The sequence below is a fragment of the Lepidochelys kempii genome, chromosome 3 (genome assembly GCF_965140265.1).
Source record: "Lepidochelys kempii isolate rLepKem1 chromosome 3, rLepKem1.hap2, whole genome shotgun sequence".
NCBI lineage: Eukaryota > Metazoa > Chordata > Testudines > Cheloniidae > Lepidochelys > Lepidochelys kempii.
Window position 1 is genome coordinate 167,169,965 of NC_133258.1, and position 17,963 is coordinate 167,187,927.

The 17,963-nt window shown below is 42.9% G+C and overlaps 1 protein-coding gene across 1 annotated transcript; it reads left to right on the forward strand.

The window, feature by feature from the left end:
• Nucleotides 1-9,078: 9,078 nt before the first annotated feature.
• Nucleotides 9,079-17,530, forward strand: SLC30A1 (solute carrier family 30 member 1). Its single transcript, XM_073338949.1, has 2 exons — nt 9,079-9,777; nt 11,897-17,530. The coding sequence occupies exons 1-2, from the start codon at nt 9,168-9,170 to the stop codon at nt 12,799-12,801; spliced, it is 1,515 nt and encodes a 504-aa protein (XP_073195050.1). The 5' UTR covers nt 9,079-9,167; the 3' UTR covers nt 12,802-17,530.
• The last annotated feature ends 433 nt before the right edge of the window (nt 17,531-17,963 follow it).

Sequence of the window (17,963 nt, forward strand, 5' to 3'; positions counted from 1 at the left end):
TCTCTGGGATTACCGGTCTGTCATTATAGCATCTGAGCACATCCCAAAGTCCCCGGGTGAAATGCTGGCCTCACTGAAGTCAGTGGGAATTTTGCCATTGACTTCAGTGAGGCCAGGATTTTACCACAAATGTCTGATTACTGCATAAAACACAACGAAATGTAAGTAAGCTTTGTTTTTAAACAAAAAGAAAAAAAAGAGGGGCAGGGGGAACTTCAGCAATGTAATTGCAAACTACAACCCACAAGAGGAATTTTGTGTGTGACTGCTCTACAGGTTTATGGATAAAGTTTTACCTTTTCCTGTGGGAATGCCATGGAGTGATGCAATGTCCTAGATGGCTGGAGTCTTGGCACATATGACTTGTGATTTGGCACACACATTCAGAGGAAAAGAAGTGACTTTATTTACACAGCAAACATGCAATAGTTCTTTTCTTTCCACAGCTCTCAGCTGCTTTTAGATATTGACTGAAAGATCACTCTTTCAATGGAATTCAGCGCAAAGCACTTTGCAAAGTAACTGGCCATGGAAAGAAGCTCTTTGGCAAGATCATAGAATCATAGAATATCAGGGTTGGAAGGGACCCCAGAAGGTCATCTAGTCCAACCCCCTGCTCAAAGCAGGACCAATTCCCAGTTAAATCATCCCAGCCAGGGCTTTGTCAAGCCTGACCTTAAAAACCTCTAAGGAAGGAGATTCTACCACCTCCCTAGGTAACGCATTCCAGTGTTTCACCACCCTCTTAGTGAAAAAGTTTTTCCTAATATCCAATCTAAACCTCCCCCACTGCAACTTGAGACCATTACTCCTCGTTCTGTCATCTGCTACCATTGAGAACAGTCTAGAGCCATCCTCTTTGGAACCCCCTTTCAGGTAGTTGAAAGCAGCTATCAAATCCCCCCTCATTCTTCTCTTCTGCAGGCTAAACAAGCCCAGCTCCCTCAGCCTCTCCTCATAACTCATGTGTTCCAGTCCCCTAATCATTTTTGTTGCCCTTCGCTGGACTCTCTCCAATTTATCCACATCCTTCTTGAAGTGTGGGGCCCAAAACTGGACACAGTACTCCAGATGAGGCCTCACCAATGTCGAATAGAGGGGAACGATCACGTCCCTTGATCTGCTCGCTATGCCCCTTCTTATACATCCCAAAATGCCATTGGCCTTCTTGGCAACAAGGGCACACTGCTGACTCATATCCAGCTTCTTGTCCACTGTCACCCCTAGGTCCTTTTCCGCAGAACTGCTGCCTAGCCATTCGGTCCCTAGTCTGTAGCTGTGCATTGGGTTAAGATATAAAGAGACTAGACTATGTCCAGGCAGTAACAAACCCTAGATGGGAGATTCAGAATTATTCTCCTCTTGAAACACAGATAAAGTGACTGAATACATTTGAAAACTCTTCTTCACACATGTGGACAGGAAGCAAACTCTATAGAAGAATCAGAGGAGCCATTAACGATGCCTGGAAGCCTTTAAAAAACAGTCCTGACTGCTCTAGAGGTATGGTACTCAAGGAGTTAATTCAAGTTGGGACAAAATGATCCCTTATAAGCATACCTGCATATGGCTTAAATCTGTGCATTCCTACTTAGCCTGCATTTTATGAGGCAGTCCCATGGATTTGTCCAATGACCTACAAATCCCCAACTTTGGGTCTACTCCTGTTCTATTGAAATTAATGGGAATTTGGAGTCATATTACAATAGAAATGTGTGGGAATGGCAGTATATGGCAACCTAGTTTAGTGGGAATGACACTGGGGTATGGTCAAGGAGATGCAATAGTGTGAGGACAGGAGGACGTGGCAGCACACTGAGCATGGTAGATACATTTGCCTGGCATCTTTGAGTAGGGTAGGATCTTCCTTAGTTGAGACATTTGAGATCATGTAACTTGGGGGCGGGAGAGAACCAAACCAATCAGGCCTTCTTTACACTTCAGAAAGGAGCAAAGAAAGGGCTTAAGTCATAGGATCATAGAGTTTAAGACCATAAGGGACCACCAGATCATCTAGACTGACCTGCTGTTTATCACAAGCCAATAAATGCTACCCAGCCACCTCTCACACCAACCAGAATTAGACTAGCTCTCAGGAGACTAAACTTCTGTGTGCCACAGGCAGAGGAAAGCTAAGGTACACCCATGTCCAAGTCCCCTGCAATGGTAGGGAATTGATTAAGTGAGATACAATCAGAGAGCCGCTCCCACACTTTTCCCCTTCCTTCCAAATTACCTTTAAGAACTAATAATGAAATAAACCTGGGTCTTTTAGCATTTTTTTTCTAGTGGGGGCCCAAGTCTCCGAAGTGAAATAAAATAAGGGCTTAGTGATCATAAATTATTGTGGTTTAAGCTGTATTGATTAAACTGATATTACTATATTGATACTTTATATGACTGAGGAGAGAGCCCAGTACTTTCAATCATCAATGAAATCCTTCAGTGAGAGAGATGGGGAAAACAACTAACATCCCTGTCAATAATAGCAGCTGTAATGCAATAAATGACAGAGTTTAGAGTCCTGGGCCTCCAAAATGTCTCCTGTCCTACAAGTAAAATTCCACTGGATAACACAGAGTTCTTATAAAATTAAGACCCTCTCTTCCTGTAGGACAGGAGGGATTTTAAAGAGTGAAAGACATATTACCTATTTTGTCCCCAGTTTCCAGTTTATGAATAATGCTTCCTTATTAACTCATACTTTGATATAGAAGATGGTGGTGATAATGGGGAACATGGAAATGCTCCATGTCAGTATAATTGGTCACCAACTTCCTGCTTATGTATAATGATGTATAATGTATCATTAAATCATATTTTGATACAGAGGGAGTGGGATGTTTGGGAAAACATTTCAGCAGTCTAATTATCAACTCTATTATAATGCCTCTCTTTATGAAACTCATTAAAGCATTCCATGCAGTTTTCTCCAGCAGAACAATTAAAAAACAAACAAACAAACAAGACCTAGATTTTTACATATAAACAGATGCAGACAAAATGAGGTTCAAGAAACTGTATATAGGTTAGTATAACTGGAGTTACTTGTACTGCCTGGGCAGTCTGAGTAATATGAGGAAGATGATCTAGCAGGAGGGAGGAAGAGGACATACAAGATGGCATGTAGGATCAGGTTAATCTGGATGATGATAATAAGGGAGTCATTAGACTATGAAGTGCTTGGCTGAGGTTGGTGAAAGCCAGTGTTAAACTGCTGGGCCTGGTTATGCTGCTTGGATATTTCTCACAGGAGTAGGAACCTCTTCAGTAATCTTATAAATGCACTGGGCCTGGTTTTCAATCTCAATCTGTCTGAAACATATCGTATGCTCATGTAGCACGATGCCTTTGATATTTCTACCTGTAGACTCAGTCTCTTGTCCTCCTATTGTATTCTCTTCTCATGTTCTTTCTGCATTCTCTCAATTTCCCAACTGTCTCTGCTGCCTCTGCTTATATTCATCTGAATTAGTTACAGCTTCAGTTCCCTCCCTCTTCACCTCACACTATCGCTCCTCCAAGCATATTTCATTCCTTGATACTTTTTTTTTATTTGCTATCCAGTGTTTGTTCTCTTTTGGCCTCTGAGAACACCACAGGTGAGGCAGGAAAAATATCTCTGGAGCTCATCTAGACCTTTCTCATTCACTGTGAAATTCATCTCAGTACAGAGGGCCCAAGCAAGGTTTCATGTAAATCCAATCTAGAGCTGGCCAAAAAATAGGGAAAATGATTTAATGAAAAAAAATTGAAATTTCAAAGTTGTTTCTATTTCACATGATTTGAAAGAGAATAACTGGTCATGTTTTTCTACATTTTTCTGATTTTGTTAAAGATATTTCAAAATTTGGGTTTTCCCCTTTCTCTCTCTTCTCTTCTTCCCCCGACCCAACCCTTTCCCACACTGAATACAAAGGTGCTGGAACTGGTTGAAATGGTTTCCATTATATACAGGGTTTACAGTTTGGTTCACTGGCTCTTAGCACCCCCGCTATACAAATTGTTCCAGCACTCTTGACTGAATATATAAAATGAATGATGTCTAGTGTAGTAATGGTGATGATTGGGGTTCTTTTACTCTTTTAATTTATTATTTATTATGGTACATGGTAACTTTCCCAAACTTTCTCAAGTTTGGAAAAGTTATAGAATGGCAAAAGGAAAAGAGAAAAAAGGAGGATGAAAAAGTAAAAATACCCCGTTTCTCTCCCCCAGAACTAGACAATTCATTTTGTTGTATTCAGTAGCAAAAAGAAATAAAGAGAAAAATGGGGAGGAAGGGTGGGGAAACAAACAAAACATTGAAACTTCAAAATTCAGAATTCAAAAACTTCAAAATTTGAAATTCCAAAAATGTTGGTTTCAACAAAAAATAAAAAAATTGGAAAAACGTAACCCTTTTGTGAAAATTTTTGGTTAAAAGGTTATTTTTCATCAAATAAAAGTCTAAAATGAATTTTTTTTTACACAGTTCTAATCTAAACTGCCATGGAAGGAGCATGGCAGTATTAATGGCATGCAAGGAACAGATGCTTTGGCTCATAACTTGGTTGCAGAGCTGAAGAAGATGACCAAAATATTTGTCACGTTAGTGGGGGAATTAGAAAAAGATTACATCTAGAATCAACTTTTATCTGGATTAAGTATCTTTCCCAGTCACAGTTACCCTTCCCCACAAGTCTCATTACACTGGTTAGATTGTATTGGCTGGGCCACTGATGCTATGTAAGACTTGGTGCAATAAACAGATGCAGCTTCTTTTTCATGTTCATATTCATGTTTCCTATTCAATCTTCTTAAAATCCATAGAATTTGGTCACCACTTCAGGGCATTCCCCAATGTGGGGCCAGCTAATGGAAGTGGAGTTCTGCCCTGACAATGGGATATATATGCTATAAAAATAATTATTATTATGCCCGGGAACTGATTTTTCAAGGTGGTGAGATAACTGGACTACAGAGGCGGTAGGGTGGTGATGAGGAAGGACCGAAGATTCACAACATTAATGTAATTTTCTGGGGAAATTCTTGTTCACTCATGCTCCTCTCTGAGTAAAGGTCAGTCCTGTTAAACCTCCTCTAGACCAACAGTGCTCAACCAGGGGTCCGGGGCTTCCTGGGGTCCCATGAGCAGGTTACGGGGGGGAGGGGTCTGCCAAAATAAATTGGGTTTCAGTCCAGGTAGTGGGGGGCTTGGGCTTCAGCCCGGGTGGGACTTGGGGAGGGAGTGCCACTTCCACCCCCTGACTCACTTCAGTGGGCCACCCAGACTGTCCGGGTTGGGGAGGGGGCTCAACCAAAAACTGCAGAATCACTGGAGAAGAGAGATCTCCCCCTGCCATTAGAAGGGGTTGCCACACAGCCATTGACTCCATGAGCAGGCAGCAGCTAGCCAAGGAGATATACCACTGCTCTGCACTTCACGGAGCAGGGCCAAATGGAAGGCAGAAATCTTGAGGAGGGGGGCATGTGAGGACACATGACCCCCATATGTCACCTCTGATTGGGGGTCTACAGGCGTGTCTATTTAAGTTTAGGGGCCACGAGTAAAAAAAAAGGTAGATAACCACTGCTCTGGACAACAGGAAAATAGGAATAGCTATTATGTTTATCTGTCTAAACATAACAATAATGGTTATTCTGTAGCTATAGGAATGGTCACATAGCAACAGTGGCAATAAGTGATGTCTTCCATCTCCAGCTTGCCAGGAAACCACCTGTTTCATTTCATGTACCTAAGACTGAAAAGTTGGAGACAACATTGGCTCCTGCTTTGCTTCCAATGTCAATTCAAAGCATTGGTCTCAGTCATGAAGGCTGTGAATGGGTTAAAGTCTGGCTATATCAGAGACTACTTCTCCATTTATGATCCACCCAAAAAGGGTCAGTCCTTGGGGGTAATGCAGCAAAACATGACCACAGTGAATCTATAGAGTGCCAGAGATTTTCTGTTAATGACCCTTGTCTGTGGAGTGAATTACCAGAGGAGATAGGACTTAACTTAAAACTCAGTCATTCCTTAAATTTTACATATCACTAAATAACCACCATAATTGGTTCCCTTGTGTGCAGTCTTAGTAGATGCAAAGGGAAACTGTCTATTCATTTCAAGAAAGGTTCCTGCCAAAACATTTTACATCCCATATTTTCCAGGATCCTCCCTATTTCATTAGTGTGATTCTATTTCCTCTCATCATGGTGCTAGGATGTTTGCAGCAAGAGGATGGGAGACATGAAAGATTGTTATATAATGTTTTGATGCAATGCGATAACTCTTTCAGTCTATGAGTTTCAGCCTATGTGACTGAATGCTACTGGCCAGGCCAAGAATCCAATGGAGCTTGGCCAGTCCCAAGCCATGTCTAATTACTATTTTCATCATAACTGCAGCATCCAGAATAGGCAGTCCCTGAGGGTCCAGTCTTATGGTTGAGCTGAGGTCATGGGAGGAGGAGAAACTTTGCATGTGGAAAGAAAGTAGTCACAGGGTGATATTATTTTCCTCACTGCTGCTATTGAAGTGGTGAGCAGAATGGTTTGGAGGATACCCCTTTAACAAGAGAATGGATGAAATGCTGGAATCAGAAAATTTCATGGCAGTTGGGGGCTTGGCAATTGGGAATGACTGTTGAGTTGGCTATTGGGAGTAACACTGAAGGTTGGCTGTCAGATCTGGCAGGTGGAAGATTGGCTAGTGGATTTGGTAGTTGCAGGAATGGCCATTGGAACCAACAGTTTGAGGGTTGGTTGGTGGCACCATCTGGCTGAGGAGAGCTGCTCTCATTATGAGGTCCTTCTGGTGGAACAGAAGAGCTGCTGATGGTTAAAGTAATAAGTAGCATGTCTCAGTGTCTTATGACACTATATTCTATGACCGTGTCTCTCTATCTCCCAGCTGAATCCAGCACAGCTGACTACAACAACACTGCAAACCAGTGTCTTATAAGTGTGAGAGTTTTAAGAAAAGGAAATATTGCAAAATAGTTAATGGTCAAAGGAGAGGGAGAGAATAAGATTTTTATAGAACAGGGAAAGAATTATAGGAAAGATTTATGGTGACTAGGGACCAAGAGACACATTTCTGTGGCACTTCCAGTCTTCTGCCTTCTCCAGTGCAGCTCTAGTTAAGTCTCAAACATACATACCCTATCAACCTCTGTACCCAGACATCCAGTTGTTGTGTATGAGAACCTCAAATGAGGAAAGGATGCATAACGGTAACTGTGGGATGATGAGACTGAAAAGTCTTTAGCTACAATTAAGACAAAACACTTTGCAGTCTATGTACTAGGAAAGCATGGAGTGTTTTGTATTATTTTTAACTTGTTTATGATTCCCAGTTCTTTTTTACTCATTGTAGAAACATTTGATTTAACAAACATCTGGTTAAGAATCTGATATTGATTTAGGATACAGTGATCATTATGGATAACTTCTAGTCCAGGTCTGCCCAGCTGACGGTCAATAAAGCAAAAACTTAATGTTTCCCTCCTTTCCTCTCCCATTCCTAACTTTGATGCTTACTGTGGGCAGGTGCTATTGGTTTACATAAGCATTATCCTGGCATGACCTACTGGCAACTCCAGTGCTTTACACAGCAGCACTAAAATTAACTTTCAAAATGTTGCAGAGAAGAAAAAATGTTTCTCTGATGAGTAATGATTATCTTGAAACTAAACAAGCTGCTATGATTCTGGTGCTATTTCTGCAGGCTGGCCTGAGTAGCCTGACCAGATAGCAAGTGTGAAAAATCGGGATGGGGCGGGGAGTAAAAGGAGCCTATATTGAAAAAGCCCCAACTACCGGGACTGTCCCTATAAAATCGAAGTATCTGATCACCCTAGGTCTGAGCCACCTGTGGCAGTATCCCATTGAAGGGGGTGTTACTTGTGCAGTCTTGTGGGAGATGTAAGGGCCCCTCATTCTGCTGTTTGCGGTGCAGCCCTGCAGGGGTGCTGGCCCCAGTTAGGGGCTTAGGAGGCGGAGGGGACTCCGTGGGAGCAGGACTCACTTTAATGGGTTCAGAGGACCGAAGGTGGGTGTTCAGACAGCTGTGTATTTGCTGCTACGGGTGCAGGCCGCCTCTGCAGCGCCCCTAGGGCCCCCTTACAAGAGAGGTGGCTGGCGGGTGCCCGTGTCTCCTAGAGGGGCTCGGCCCCCCGCGGTGCGGTTTGTTTGGGGGTGCCCAAGTCCCGGCGCGGGCGGGGAGCTGCAGACAAGTGATGCCTGGGGGGGGGCGGGGGGGCTCACTTCGAAGCCCGAGATGTCTGGGGGGTGCCCTTTGCCCACCCCCTGGCGCTGCTCTCATGGCGCGGGGGGGGGGGTATTTCCGTGCTCAAAGGGACCCGGGCCCCCCCCGGCCGGCCGGCCCCAGTGCCGCGGGGCTGCCGCCGCTCGGGAGGGGCGGCTCCGTGCAGACGCTCCCTGGGTGGGGCGAGTTCCCAGCCCAGCAGTGGCGCCGGGCAGGCAGCGAGCAGCCGCCCTCGCCCTCAGGCCCGACCGGGCCGTGTGGAGAGCGGGCGCGGCAGGACGGTACTCGCCCCTCGTAACCCCCTTTTGCACCAGTCCCGCAAACGGCCTCTCGGAGGGGGCGGGGCTAAGGGGACACCGCAAGAGCGACAGGGAGAAGCGTCCAATCGGCTTCCTCGCCCCGCCTCATTGGCCTACTCCCCGCTTCTGGCCCGGGAGAGGTGGCGGCCGGAGCCTATGGGCGCCGCGTTGGGGGCGCGGCCAAGCGCTTGTCGTGAGGGTTGCGGGCCAATCGGGGAGAAGATGTGAGGCAGCCCCGCCCCGCCACCGCTGGGGCCGCAGCCAATAAGACGCGCGGGGGGAGGCGGTGAGCTGGGGTTCCGTGTGGAAAGAACAGGGGGCTCGGGTGCAAAGTTTCGTTTCAAACCGTCTGCAAAGAGCGGCCGAGGCGGGGGAGTTGGAGACCGACGCCCCGCGCCCCGCTCAGCCCGGCTCGTGCCGCCGCCGCCGCCGCCGCCGCCTCTCGCTTTTCCTTCGCGGCGCTCCTTGCCCGGCCAGGTGAGTGCGGAGCTCGCCGCCGCCGCCCCGTCCCCTCGCAGCGCCCCGCCCTCCCGCGGGCTCACCCCGCAGCCGGCAGCGCCGAGACCCGGGTCCTCTCAGCCTCCCTCCCCTCCCCGCCGGGGCGGAGCGCGAGGATGGCGGACAACGGGGCGGGCGAGCCCCGGCAGCCCCGCTACCGCCGGGTGCGGCTGATGTGCATGCTGGCGCTCACTTTCCTCTTCTTCGTGGTGGAGGTGGTGGTGAGCCGGGTCACCGCCTCGCTGGCCATGCTCTCGGACTCCTTCCACATGCTGTCCGACGTCATGGCCCTGGTGGTGGCCCTGGTGGCCGTGCGCTTCGCCCAGCGCACCCGCGCCACCCACAAGAACACCTTCGGCTGGGTGCGGGCCGAGGTGATGGGCGCCTTGGTCAACGCCGTCTTCCTCACCGCCCTCTGCTTCACCATCCTGCTGGAGGCCATCGAGCGCTTCACCGAGCCCCACGAGATCCAGCAGCCGCTCGTGGTGATTGGGGTGGGGGCCGCCGGGCTGCTCGTCAATCTGCTGGGGCTCTGCCTCTTCCACCAGCACGGAGGCGGCGGGCACGGGCACTCGCATGGGGGGAGCCAGCACCACCGCAGCGGCAGCCGCGCCAAATTGGAGCGATCTTCCGGGGAAGGGGATGCTGTGCTGCGCAAGGAGGAGACCAACACGCTGGTGGAGAATTGCAGCAGCAGCACCAATGGGGTCAACCAGGAGAAGCTAGGTAAGCAGTACTGCCTCCGGGAGGAGCCCTCCCTTAGCCTGCGGTCTGGAGGAGGCGGGGGGGAAATCTCTCCTAGCAAATTTAGGAAGGAGGGGGGCTGGTAGACACTCCAGTGTCAGACTGGAAGGTGGGTAGGGGAGAGGTTCGCTTCCTCATTCTCAGAGGAGATGAAGTAGGACAAAGTAAGGGAGATAAGACTTTGTCAAGTAACCTGGTAGAGGGCAGTGGATTTTGGAGGCCACCTGCATGCTGGTGGAAGAAAGGTAAGAGACTCCCCCATTAGATAGTTGTTTATGTAGTAATATATCGGCAACAGTTTCTGTTCCTATATTAGCCGGTCAGGCGATCCACAGGTACTCAGTACACTCATGCACGCTCTTTCTCTGACAACTTGCTTTCTGCATTGTGCCCTTATTTGGCAATCCAGCAGACTTCAGTGTGGGTTGGGGGGAAATGCTTCTCTGCCAGACACCTGTCAGGTAAACAATGAATTACTTTACAGATTCTTGTTCTCTAAGTGTCTAGCGTAACATAAAATCAATCCACTAATCATTGTGTACTTGGGCTGTATGTTGATTTTTAAAAGATGGGCTTTATGACAATATAGGAAGGTTGCTCTAGTACCTTAAGCATTAACTTGACCACTTAATAAGCCTTAGTGTTATTTCACTTCCTAGGTAAGTATCCTAGTTTCAACATAAGTAACTCACTGAGTTAGAGCAACAAGGTTGGTAAGGTAATATCTTTTTATTGGGCCAATTTCTGTTGGTTTGAGAGACAAGCTTACACAGAGGTATTCTGTTACACAGAGCTGTACTTCAGGTCTGGGAAAGCTCAGAAACTTGTCTCTCTGACCGTTGGAAATTGGTCCAATAAAGATATTACCTCCTTGTCTCTGTAAAAATCCTTAGGCCGTTAAAGTTAAGTATATCTGACAGAACCTCATTAGATCAGAAAATGCAGAGTTAAATTTCCCTGAAAAATACTAATTCTCTCTTGTCATACCTGAACACCATATACCTCTGAAATTTGTAGTATCCACTACATGCCTGCTATACTGTCATAGGTCTCTTCTACACTAGAAAACATTATATAAATATTGGGGTTAAGCATGACCACCTGATAAACTTAAAATGTGGTACTACTCTGCATAGACAAGGGCTAACATCTGTCTAACATTGTGTTAGTTAACATGTGTTTTAACACTGTCCTATCCTAGTGCAGACGAGCACTAACAATCTACATTCTAATTTCCTAACCAACTACCCTCTATGTATGAGCCATCTGTCTGTCTCTTCATCTAGTTCTTCTGTGGTCCCCATTTTCTGAGTACCTTCCAAAATTATAAAATGTACATATGAGTATATTTCTCTCTCTTCTGATCAGCAGTGGCCAGCAGACTTTCTTTCCTAGTTATTGTGGAAGTGGTAGACTGGCTGGCTTGCTTTTTGTGCATTTTGCTCTGAAAGTAGAGCAGTTTATAGTGTCCTCACTCAGTTGAACCTCTTTGGGTATGTCTACACTACCTGCCAGATTGGCGGGCAGCGATCAACTTCTGTACTCCAGCTCTGTGAGAGGCGCAGACAGAGTCAACGGGGGAGCGGCAGTAGTCGACTCACTGTGGTGAAGACACCACACACCACAGTAAGTCGATCTAAGTAAGTCAACTTCAGCTAAATTATCCATGAAGTTGCATAACTTAGATCGATTTCCCCCCACACACACACATACCTCCCTAATGTGTAGACCAGGCCTTTGAATAAACTACAACATCTTTTCTCTTACCTGTTTTATACAGACTTGTGCTTTCTATAGTAGAATAAGAAAGGGACAACAGTTTCACAACTTACTCTGTACAGATAATCAATAAATACACTTCTCCATCCACTGTTCTGCTCCAAGAACACAAATTGAATTGCTGGGGTATAACTGTAGCTGAATTGTGCCGTGGTAGAGGTTTTAAAAAACAAAAACCTAAATGAAGTCACTTTGCTACAATATTTCACTGTAGTAATGTGGTTTCTAAACTTACTGTGAGTTAATACCATGATATAGTAAAATGTTTCTAGTATCTAATATTGTGATGTAGCATGTAACTGTTTTACTGTTTTCTTTGCAGGTGATGGCAAGGCAGAACTACAAGCGAATGGGAGCGTTGGCCCTAACTCTCTGGACGTTGAGGTCGAAGAAGATTCCAGTGGACAGCTTAACATGCGTGGAGTTTTTCTGCATGTGCTTGGAGATGCCTTGGGTTCAGTGATTGTGGTGGTGAATGCCTCAGTCTTTTACTTTTCTTGGAATCCATGCCCCAAAGATGGGTCCTGTTTTAATCCATGTATTGATAGCCATTGCATAGAAAATGCTACTGTAGCCCCACTGCTTGACAGTGCTGATCTGCTCACACAAGAGGGTATTCATGTAGCTGGTCCCTGCTGGGTGCTGTATTTAGATCCCTCTCTTTGTCTGATAATGGTTTGTATACTCCTTTACACAACTTATCCATTACTTAAGGAATCTGCCCTTATCCTTTTGCAAACTGTTCCCAAACAAATTGATATTTATTCTCTGAACTTGAAACTACGTAAACTTGAAGGAGTTGAAGCAGTCCATGAACTACATGTTTGGCAGCTGGCAGGCAGCAGGATCATTGGTACTGCTCACATAAAATGTCATGACCCTGCATCATACATGAAAGTGGCAAAGCACATTAAGGAGATTTTTCATGATGAAGGGATCCATGCCACTACAATTCAGCCTGAGTTTGCCAGTGTAGGCTCTGAATCAGGTGTTGGCAAATGTGAGTTTCCCTGCAGAACTCAGTGTGCTCTGAAGCAGTGTTGTGGGACAGCAGAAGGCAGTACTGAAAAGAAGACCGCAAAGACCTCTTCAATTGCTATTTCATGCTCAGAAATAATCATTGACTCTCCACACCATAAAACTAGGAGGACTAAATCTGAAAGTATACCTGCTGTTAGGCTAGAGGCAGATGATGACCCAGACACGCAATTTGAATCATCTTTGTAATTCCCAAAGTTGTGCTGTTTGAGTTTTGATGGCTTCTACTACAGCTTTATTGCAAGAGGAAGAGTAATATTTGAGATGCAAGTTTGTCAAGCAGTGTAATTGCGGAAGTCCCTGTTCTTGTCACATTGCTAAATCTAGGATGCTTGTTTTAAAGAACATATTAGCATTGTCATGACACAATGTGTTTGTGTTGACTTTGTAATAAATGGCACTGAAAGTGTGCCAATGCTGTAAAAAAAATTTGGAAAACTAGTTTGCTTCAAATTAAAATATTTTCTCCCCTGAAAAGCTGCTTGAGGGATAAGTAAATTGGAACTCAGTTTGTGTTAGACTTCTCATTGGGGCTACTCTTTTCCCTTAATATTTGATTTGTAGATATTTTAATATATTGTTTGTAACCCATATGAAAACCAAAGTTCATAGAATGTTTTTATGGAAATAACATCAAACTAAAACCGCTTTGTCAGTTTCACACTTTTTTCCTTACACTTATACAGTGAACTATGTGAGTGCTTTTTTTGGTGGATTTATTGCATAGCATAAATAGTAGCATATTTTAAAGGAAACATATCACATGATTGATAGAAAACTGTCTAGTTTTTTTCCCCACTGGGGCTATGGGGTAATTAAAATTGGCTGTAAAAATTATCGGTTGTGAAAGTTATGTTCTGTTAAAATGTAAGTTCAACCTGCTGTATGCTCCTTTGATCAGACTGAGAGATGAAGTGACTGATAAAGTAACTAATTGTTGGCTAATTCATAAAATATGCATTCAGTGTTCTTCCTTCTTCACAAGTTCAGTTGCACTCTTGATTTCATTAGATCATTATGTAAATGTAAGAATTTGCTAGAACCTTTAAGTTCCAGTGCTGTAACATTGGAGTTGGAACCTTTATTTAAAGGAGTTAGTATTTATCATTGTAATGCCAACCAGCATTGTTAAAGTGGAGCATCTGTCAACATTGGCATTCTATTTCCTGGGTGTCAAGAGTTTAAATTATAACTGTAGTAAAAATTCACTTGGATGAAATTTTGCTGATAGTCTCAATGCAGCAGTAAGTACTTTTTACAGTAGGTGAGATCCTGGCTCCATTGAAGACAACTGAAGCTTTGCCACTGATATCAGTGGGGCCAGGATTTCATCTAATATATTTTACCCTTTTTAAAGTAATGTGTGTCAAAGAATTTTACCTATTGAATTTGTAAATATTCAGTTTAAAAATGTTTAACTCAACTAAATAGACTAGCTCTGAAGAAGCTGTTACAGTGTGCCATCAACTCATACTTTCTCAAGAATTGGGTTATTGACTCTGAGTCAGCAGGGTATTGGGGAGAACAGAAGGCAATATAAAAGAGGACACTAAGGGACTTTGGTCCCATGCTGAGAATTGTGTTCCAGGCCAAAATGTACCCTTAAATCCACCTTTGGAATTGCATATTTACAACGAGAAACAATGATTGGTAATTAAGCATGGGACTGAGAGTTGGAAGGACTGAGTTCTTTTCCCAGCTCTGCCACTTACATTGTGTGACCTTGGGCTAGTCGCTTAACCTTTCTTGGCCTCATTTTACCCATTTTTAAAATGCAGATAATACCTACCTCATGGGGTATTGAGGCTTAATACATTAGTTTCTAAAGACCTTTTGAGATCTTCTGATGAAGGCCCTATAGAGGTGCACAATTGTAAAATGGCTTGTTTTCCAACAGTGGCTCCTTTTACATATGTGCTGCAATAGCCAGGCACAACAGGATTATTTAAGGACCGTTTTGGCCTTATTTATGGATTTACTGCATACTGTGTTTTTAAGGCCTTAAACAGTATTTAAATTTAATATATTTTGTATTAAAATGTTTTGGTTAGTGAAGGAAATGTAGGTTTTTTCCCCCCTCTTCAATATAGAGCTCTTCACTAATTTGCACATCTCTAATTCATGTTCCCTATAATACCCACTCATAAGTGGTTCACAACTGACTGGTGCCCTTCCAGAGGGGGACCAGGCCTGTTTGTGACAGTGGGCTTCCTCAGCTTCTCAGCAAAGCATTATAATGAGGTTTTACATTAAGATTGTTTGCAAAATATACTACCATATATTCACTAATGTGCAATGAATGAAACATTGTCAAACTGCACCTCTGACATGAACAAAGTGCACTTGAAATAGATAACCTTGCTTTTTTTTTTACTGTAAGCTGTTTGACTAGTATGGTTAATAGTTTGTATTTGGTCTCCCAGTCACTAGTGGGAATTGGCAAGGTCCTGCTGTATAACTATCGCTAACAAAATATAAAACAGTTTATTGCCAAAAATATAGTAGTACTGAAAGTCACGACTACTCGTTTTCCTTTTGCTTTTTATAGAGAGGCTACTAGTCCTGACATGATTGTCCTTTTTAGGTAACAGTCACAGATAAATACATTTGAATAGGTCTAGAAATGTAGACACTCATTCCATTGTAAATTTTTAATCTGTTTGTGCCAGAAGTCATATTTTTCTAGTGCTATGTCCATTGCAGGCAATGGCTATCTTTAAATAAAAGGAAAAAAACTTTTCCCTCCTCGGACTTGAGTACAGTATATATTTCATTTTAGGCCCAAAGTGGGAGTTGTACAGCAGTGGCAGTATGATTTGTACATTCATGTTGCTGTAATTAGCCCAAACTGTAACCTGATAACTTGCAATACATCTCAATCTTTTAATCTGATTTATGCAGACTTGATTTAATTCTGAAGACCGTAATTCCAGAATACTGGTAGCTTTCTCGAATTATTGCATAAATCGTTTTTTAAAGCATGAAATTAGTGACTCTCATATGAGTAAGCACTTTACCAGGTGGAACAGGAAAGCAGCTAATTGTCTGCATTGTGCATTCCTGGGTGTGGGGTGTTTTTTATTTTTATTTTTTTTATTATAAATTAAAACATGGAACACTGATTTTTAGGAAAAAGGAAAGTATACTCCAGTGTCTGTTTTTGTTTGCTTCCCATTAAATGTTACTTGGTAGAGTATCTTATATCTGGTAAAATGTTTCATTCATAAATATACTTACTTTAGAGTCCATTTCCTAGAGGTGTGTAGTAAACAAGTAGAAGTAGATCAAAATTGAGACAGCCTGAGGAAAACTATGTAGGGGCTTGATACTGCAAACATTTATATTCCTGAGTAGTCCTATTGAACTCAGAGGGAATACTTGTGTGAGTGAAGTTACTTGCCTGTGAATAAGTGTTTGCAGGATTGGACCCTAAATATGCAATGGTGGGGGGGGGGGGGAGGGCTCTATGGCTTTTCAAAAGAAGCCTCAAAAGCTAGGTGCTGATTTTTAGTGATGATTATTTTAAAATCCAATATAAAATGAAATGGGTGGTAATAGAGAGTTTTTCCCATCAAAATTATGTTACATAAGTAGTACTGGCTTTTAACTGAACTTTTAACTCTTGGTCTGACTTTTTTCAAAGGTGTTGAGCACCAATGCTCTTATTGACTTCAGTTGGAATTGGTGTTGCTTAGCACCTTTGAAAAGTAGGCAATCAAGTAACTCAATGGGTAGTTAAGAGGGAAACAACATTTCTTTCTAGAATGCACATGCTAACCTATTCTGCCATAGGGAACTTTTTTCCTGAATTTTTATATCTAGACATGCTGATTTTTCATGTGATGAAATGCTCTATTTAAGGGTATTTAAAACAGCATATTAAAACATTGGGTTTATTTCATAACACAGCATCAGTTATTTAGCCTTCTTAGAATTCTGATTTTTATGTTGCTTACTCAATTCTGTGGTGACTGATTTAGCCTTCTACTTGAACCTTTTATTTCTCCTCATGGATGGAAAGGAGGGGTTCTTCGTGTGCCTGAATTGAGACAGTCCTGAAAGCTTTCCAGGCCTGATGCAGCCTTACTGATAAGGTCTGATTCTTCCTTATGACCTTTAGTTTGTGAAATTAATTGCCTATATGGGATACCTTTCGATATTGTATAAATGTGAGCCTGATACCTTTTCCATTCGTATATCTGAGTATTCATTTAAAAAAACGCAACACAACACCTTTAGGTTATATTAGGATTCTTTTCTCACACCATGAGTTTAATTTTGTAACCATCGTTGAGGGGACCTACTTGACATGTCTGTACCTATTGTCTAGACTTCATCAGTGGAAAAACTGGGTTTGGCTTCTATTAAACCAACATTAAAAGAAACAGCATATTAGTCCTGTGAGAAAACGTATCTATTTAATGAGAAGCACTTAAATAATCTTGCTGTTCTGCTTACAAGTTCAGCTGCCTGACCACTAGCAGTATACTCTTATGTGCATTCAGTCTTTTTAAAGATACGAATATTGTAAGTAGAAACAAAGTTGGGAAGTGAGTTGTAAAACCAAATTATTGTACCTCCTGTCATGGTTTCTGGTGCAAATATATGAATACTTACTGAGTTTGTCATCTTTCACCATTTTTTAAAGAGGTAGTCAGTATTTGAATAAATCTTTGAATATCAATCACCCCACATCACTGCATAACGGTAATTAAACTTTTAACATGTAGGTCTCTCAAATTTAAGGTAGGTTTGCTAAATCTATGACATACACTTTTCACTTTGCTTTCAGAGTTTGTAGACTTTAACTACTTAAAACATTGTTTTGTGTTCTATAGTTTAAATTTTCAATCCAAAAACATTGCAGTCCTAAGGAGTTGTTGCTAGAAAAGGGACTGCAGCAAAGTATATGTAAGGTTCTTTAATAAGTCATAGGACAAGAATGCTCTTAAGTTAACAGCACACTGACGTGCATCAGTGTGTTCTTCATGAAGCCCTTATTTTATGTAACTTTCGCGTTTGCCTGGGGGGAAAATGATGCAGTTTTATGCGGTTGTCATCTTCCTACCTGCAGATCTGTATGTTTGGGTTCTTTTACTTTAAAACATTGTAATGTCTATGAATATATGTAATGTACATCATTTTACAAAGCTGTTTCTACCTCAGTATGAGGCTTTGTGAACTGTTCATGTATTATAAATGTTCTATGAGACATGCTACTGTGTTTATTTTTTTGTTTAAAGTTCAGTGAGTGGTGGGAAGCTGTAACTAATTTTGTAGTTCTGTGGGTATGGTTCTTTCATCCCTACACAGATACTTTAATTACTTTATTACAGAAATACAAGGCCCCA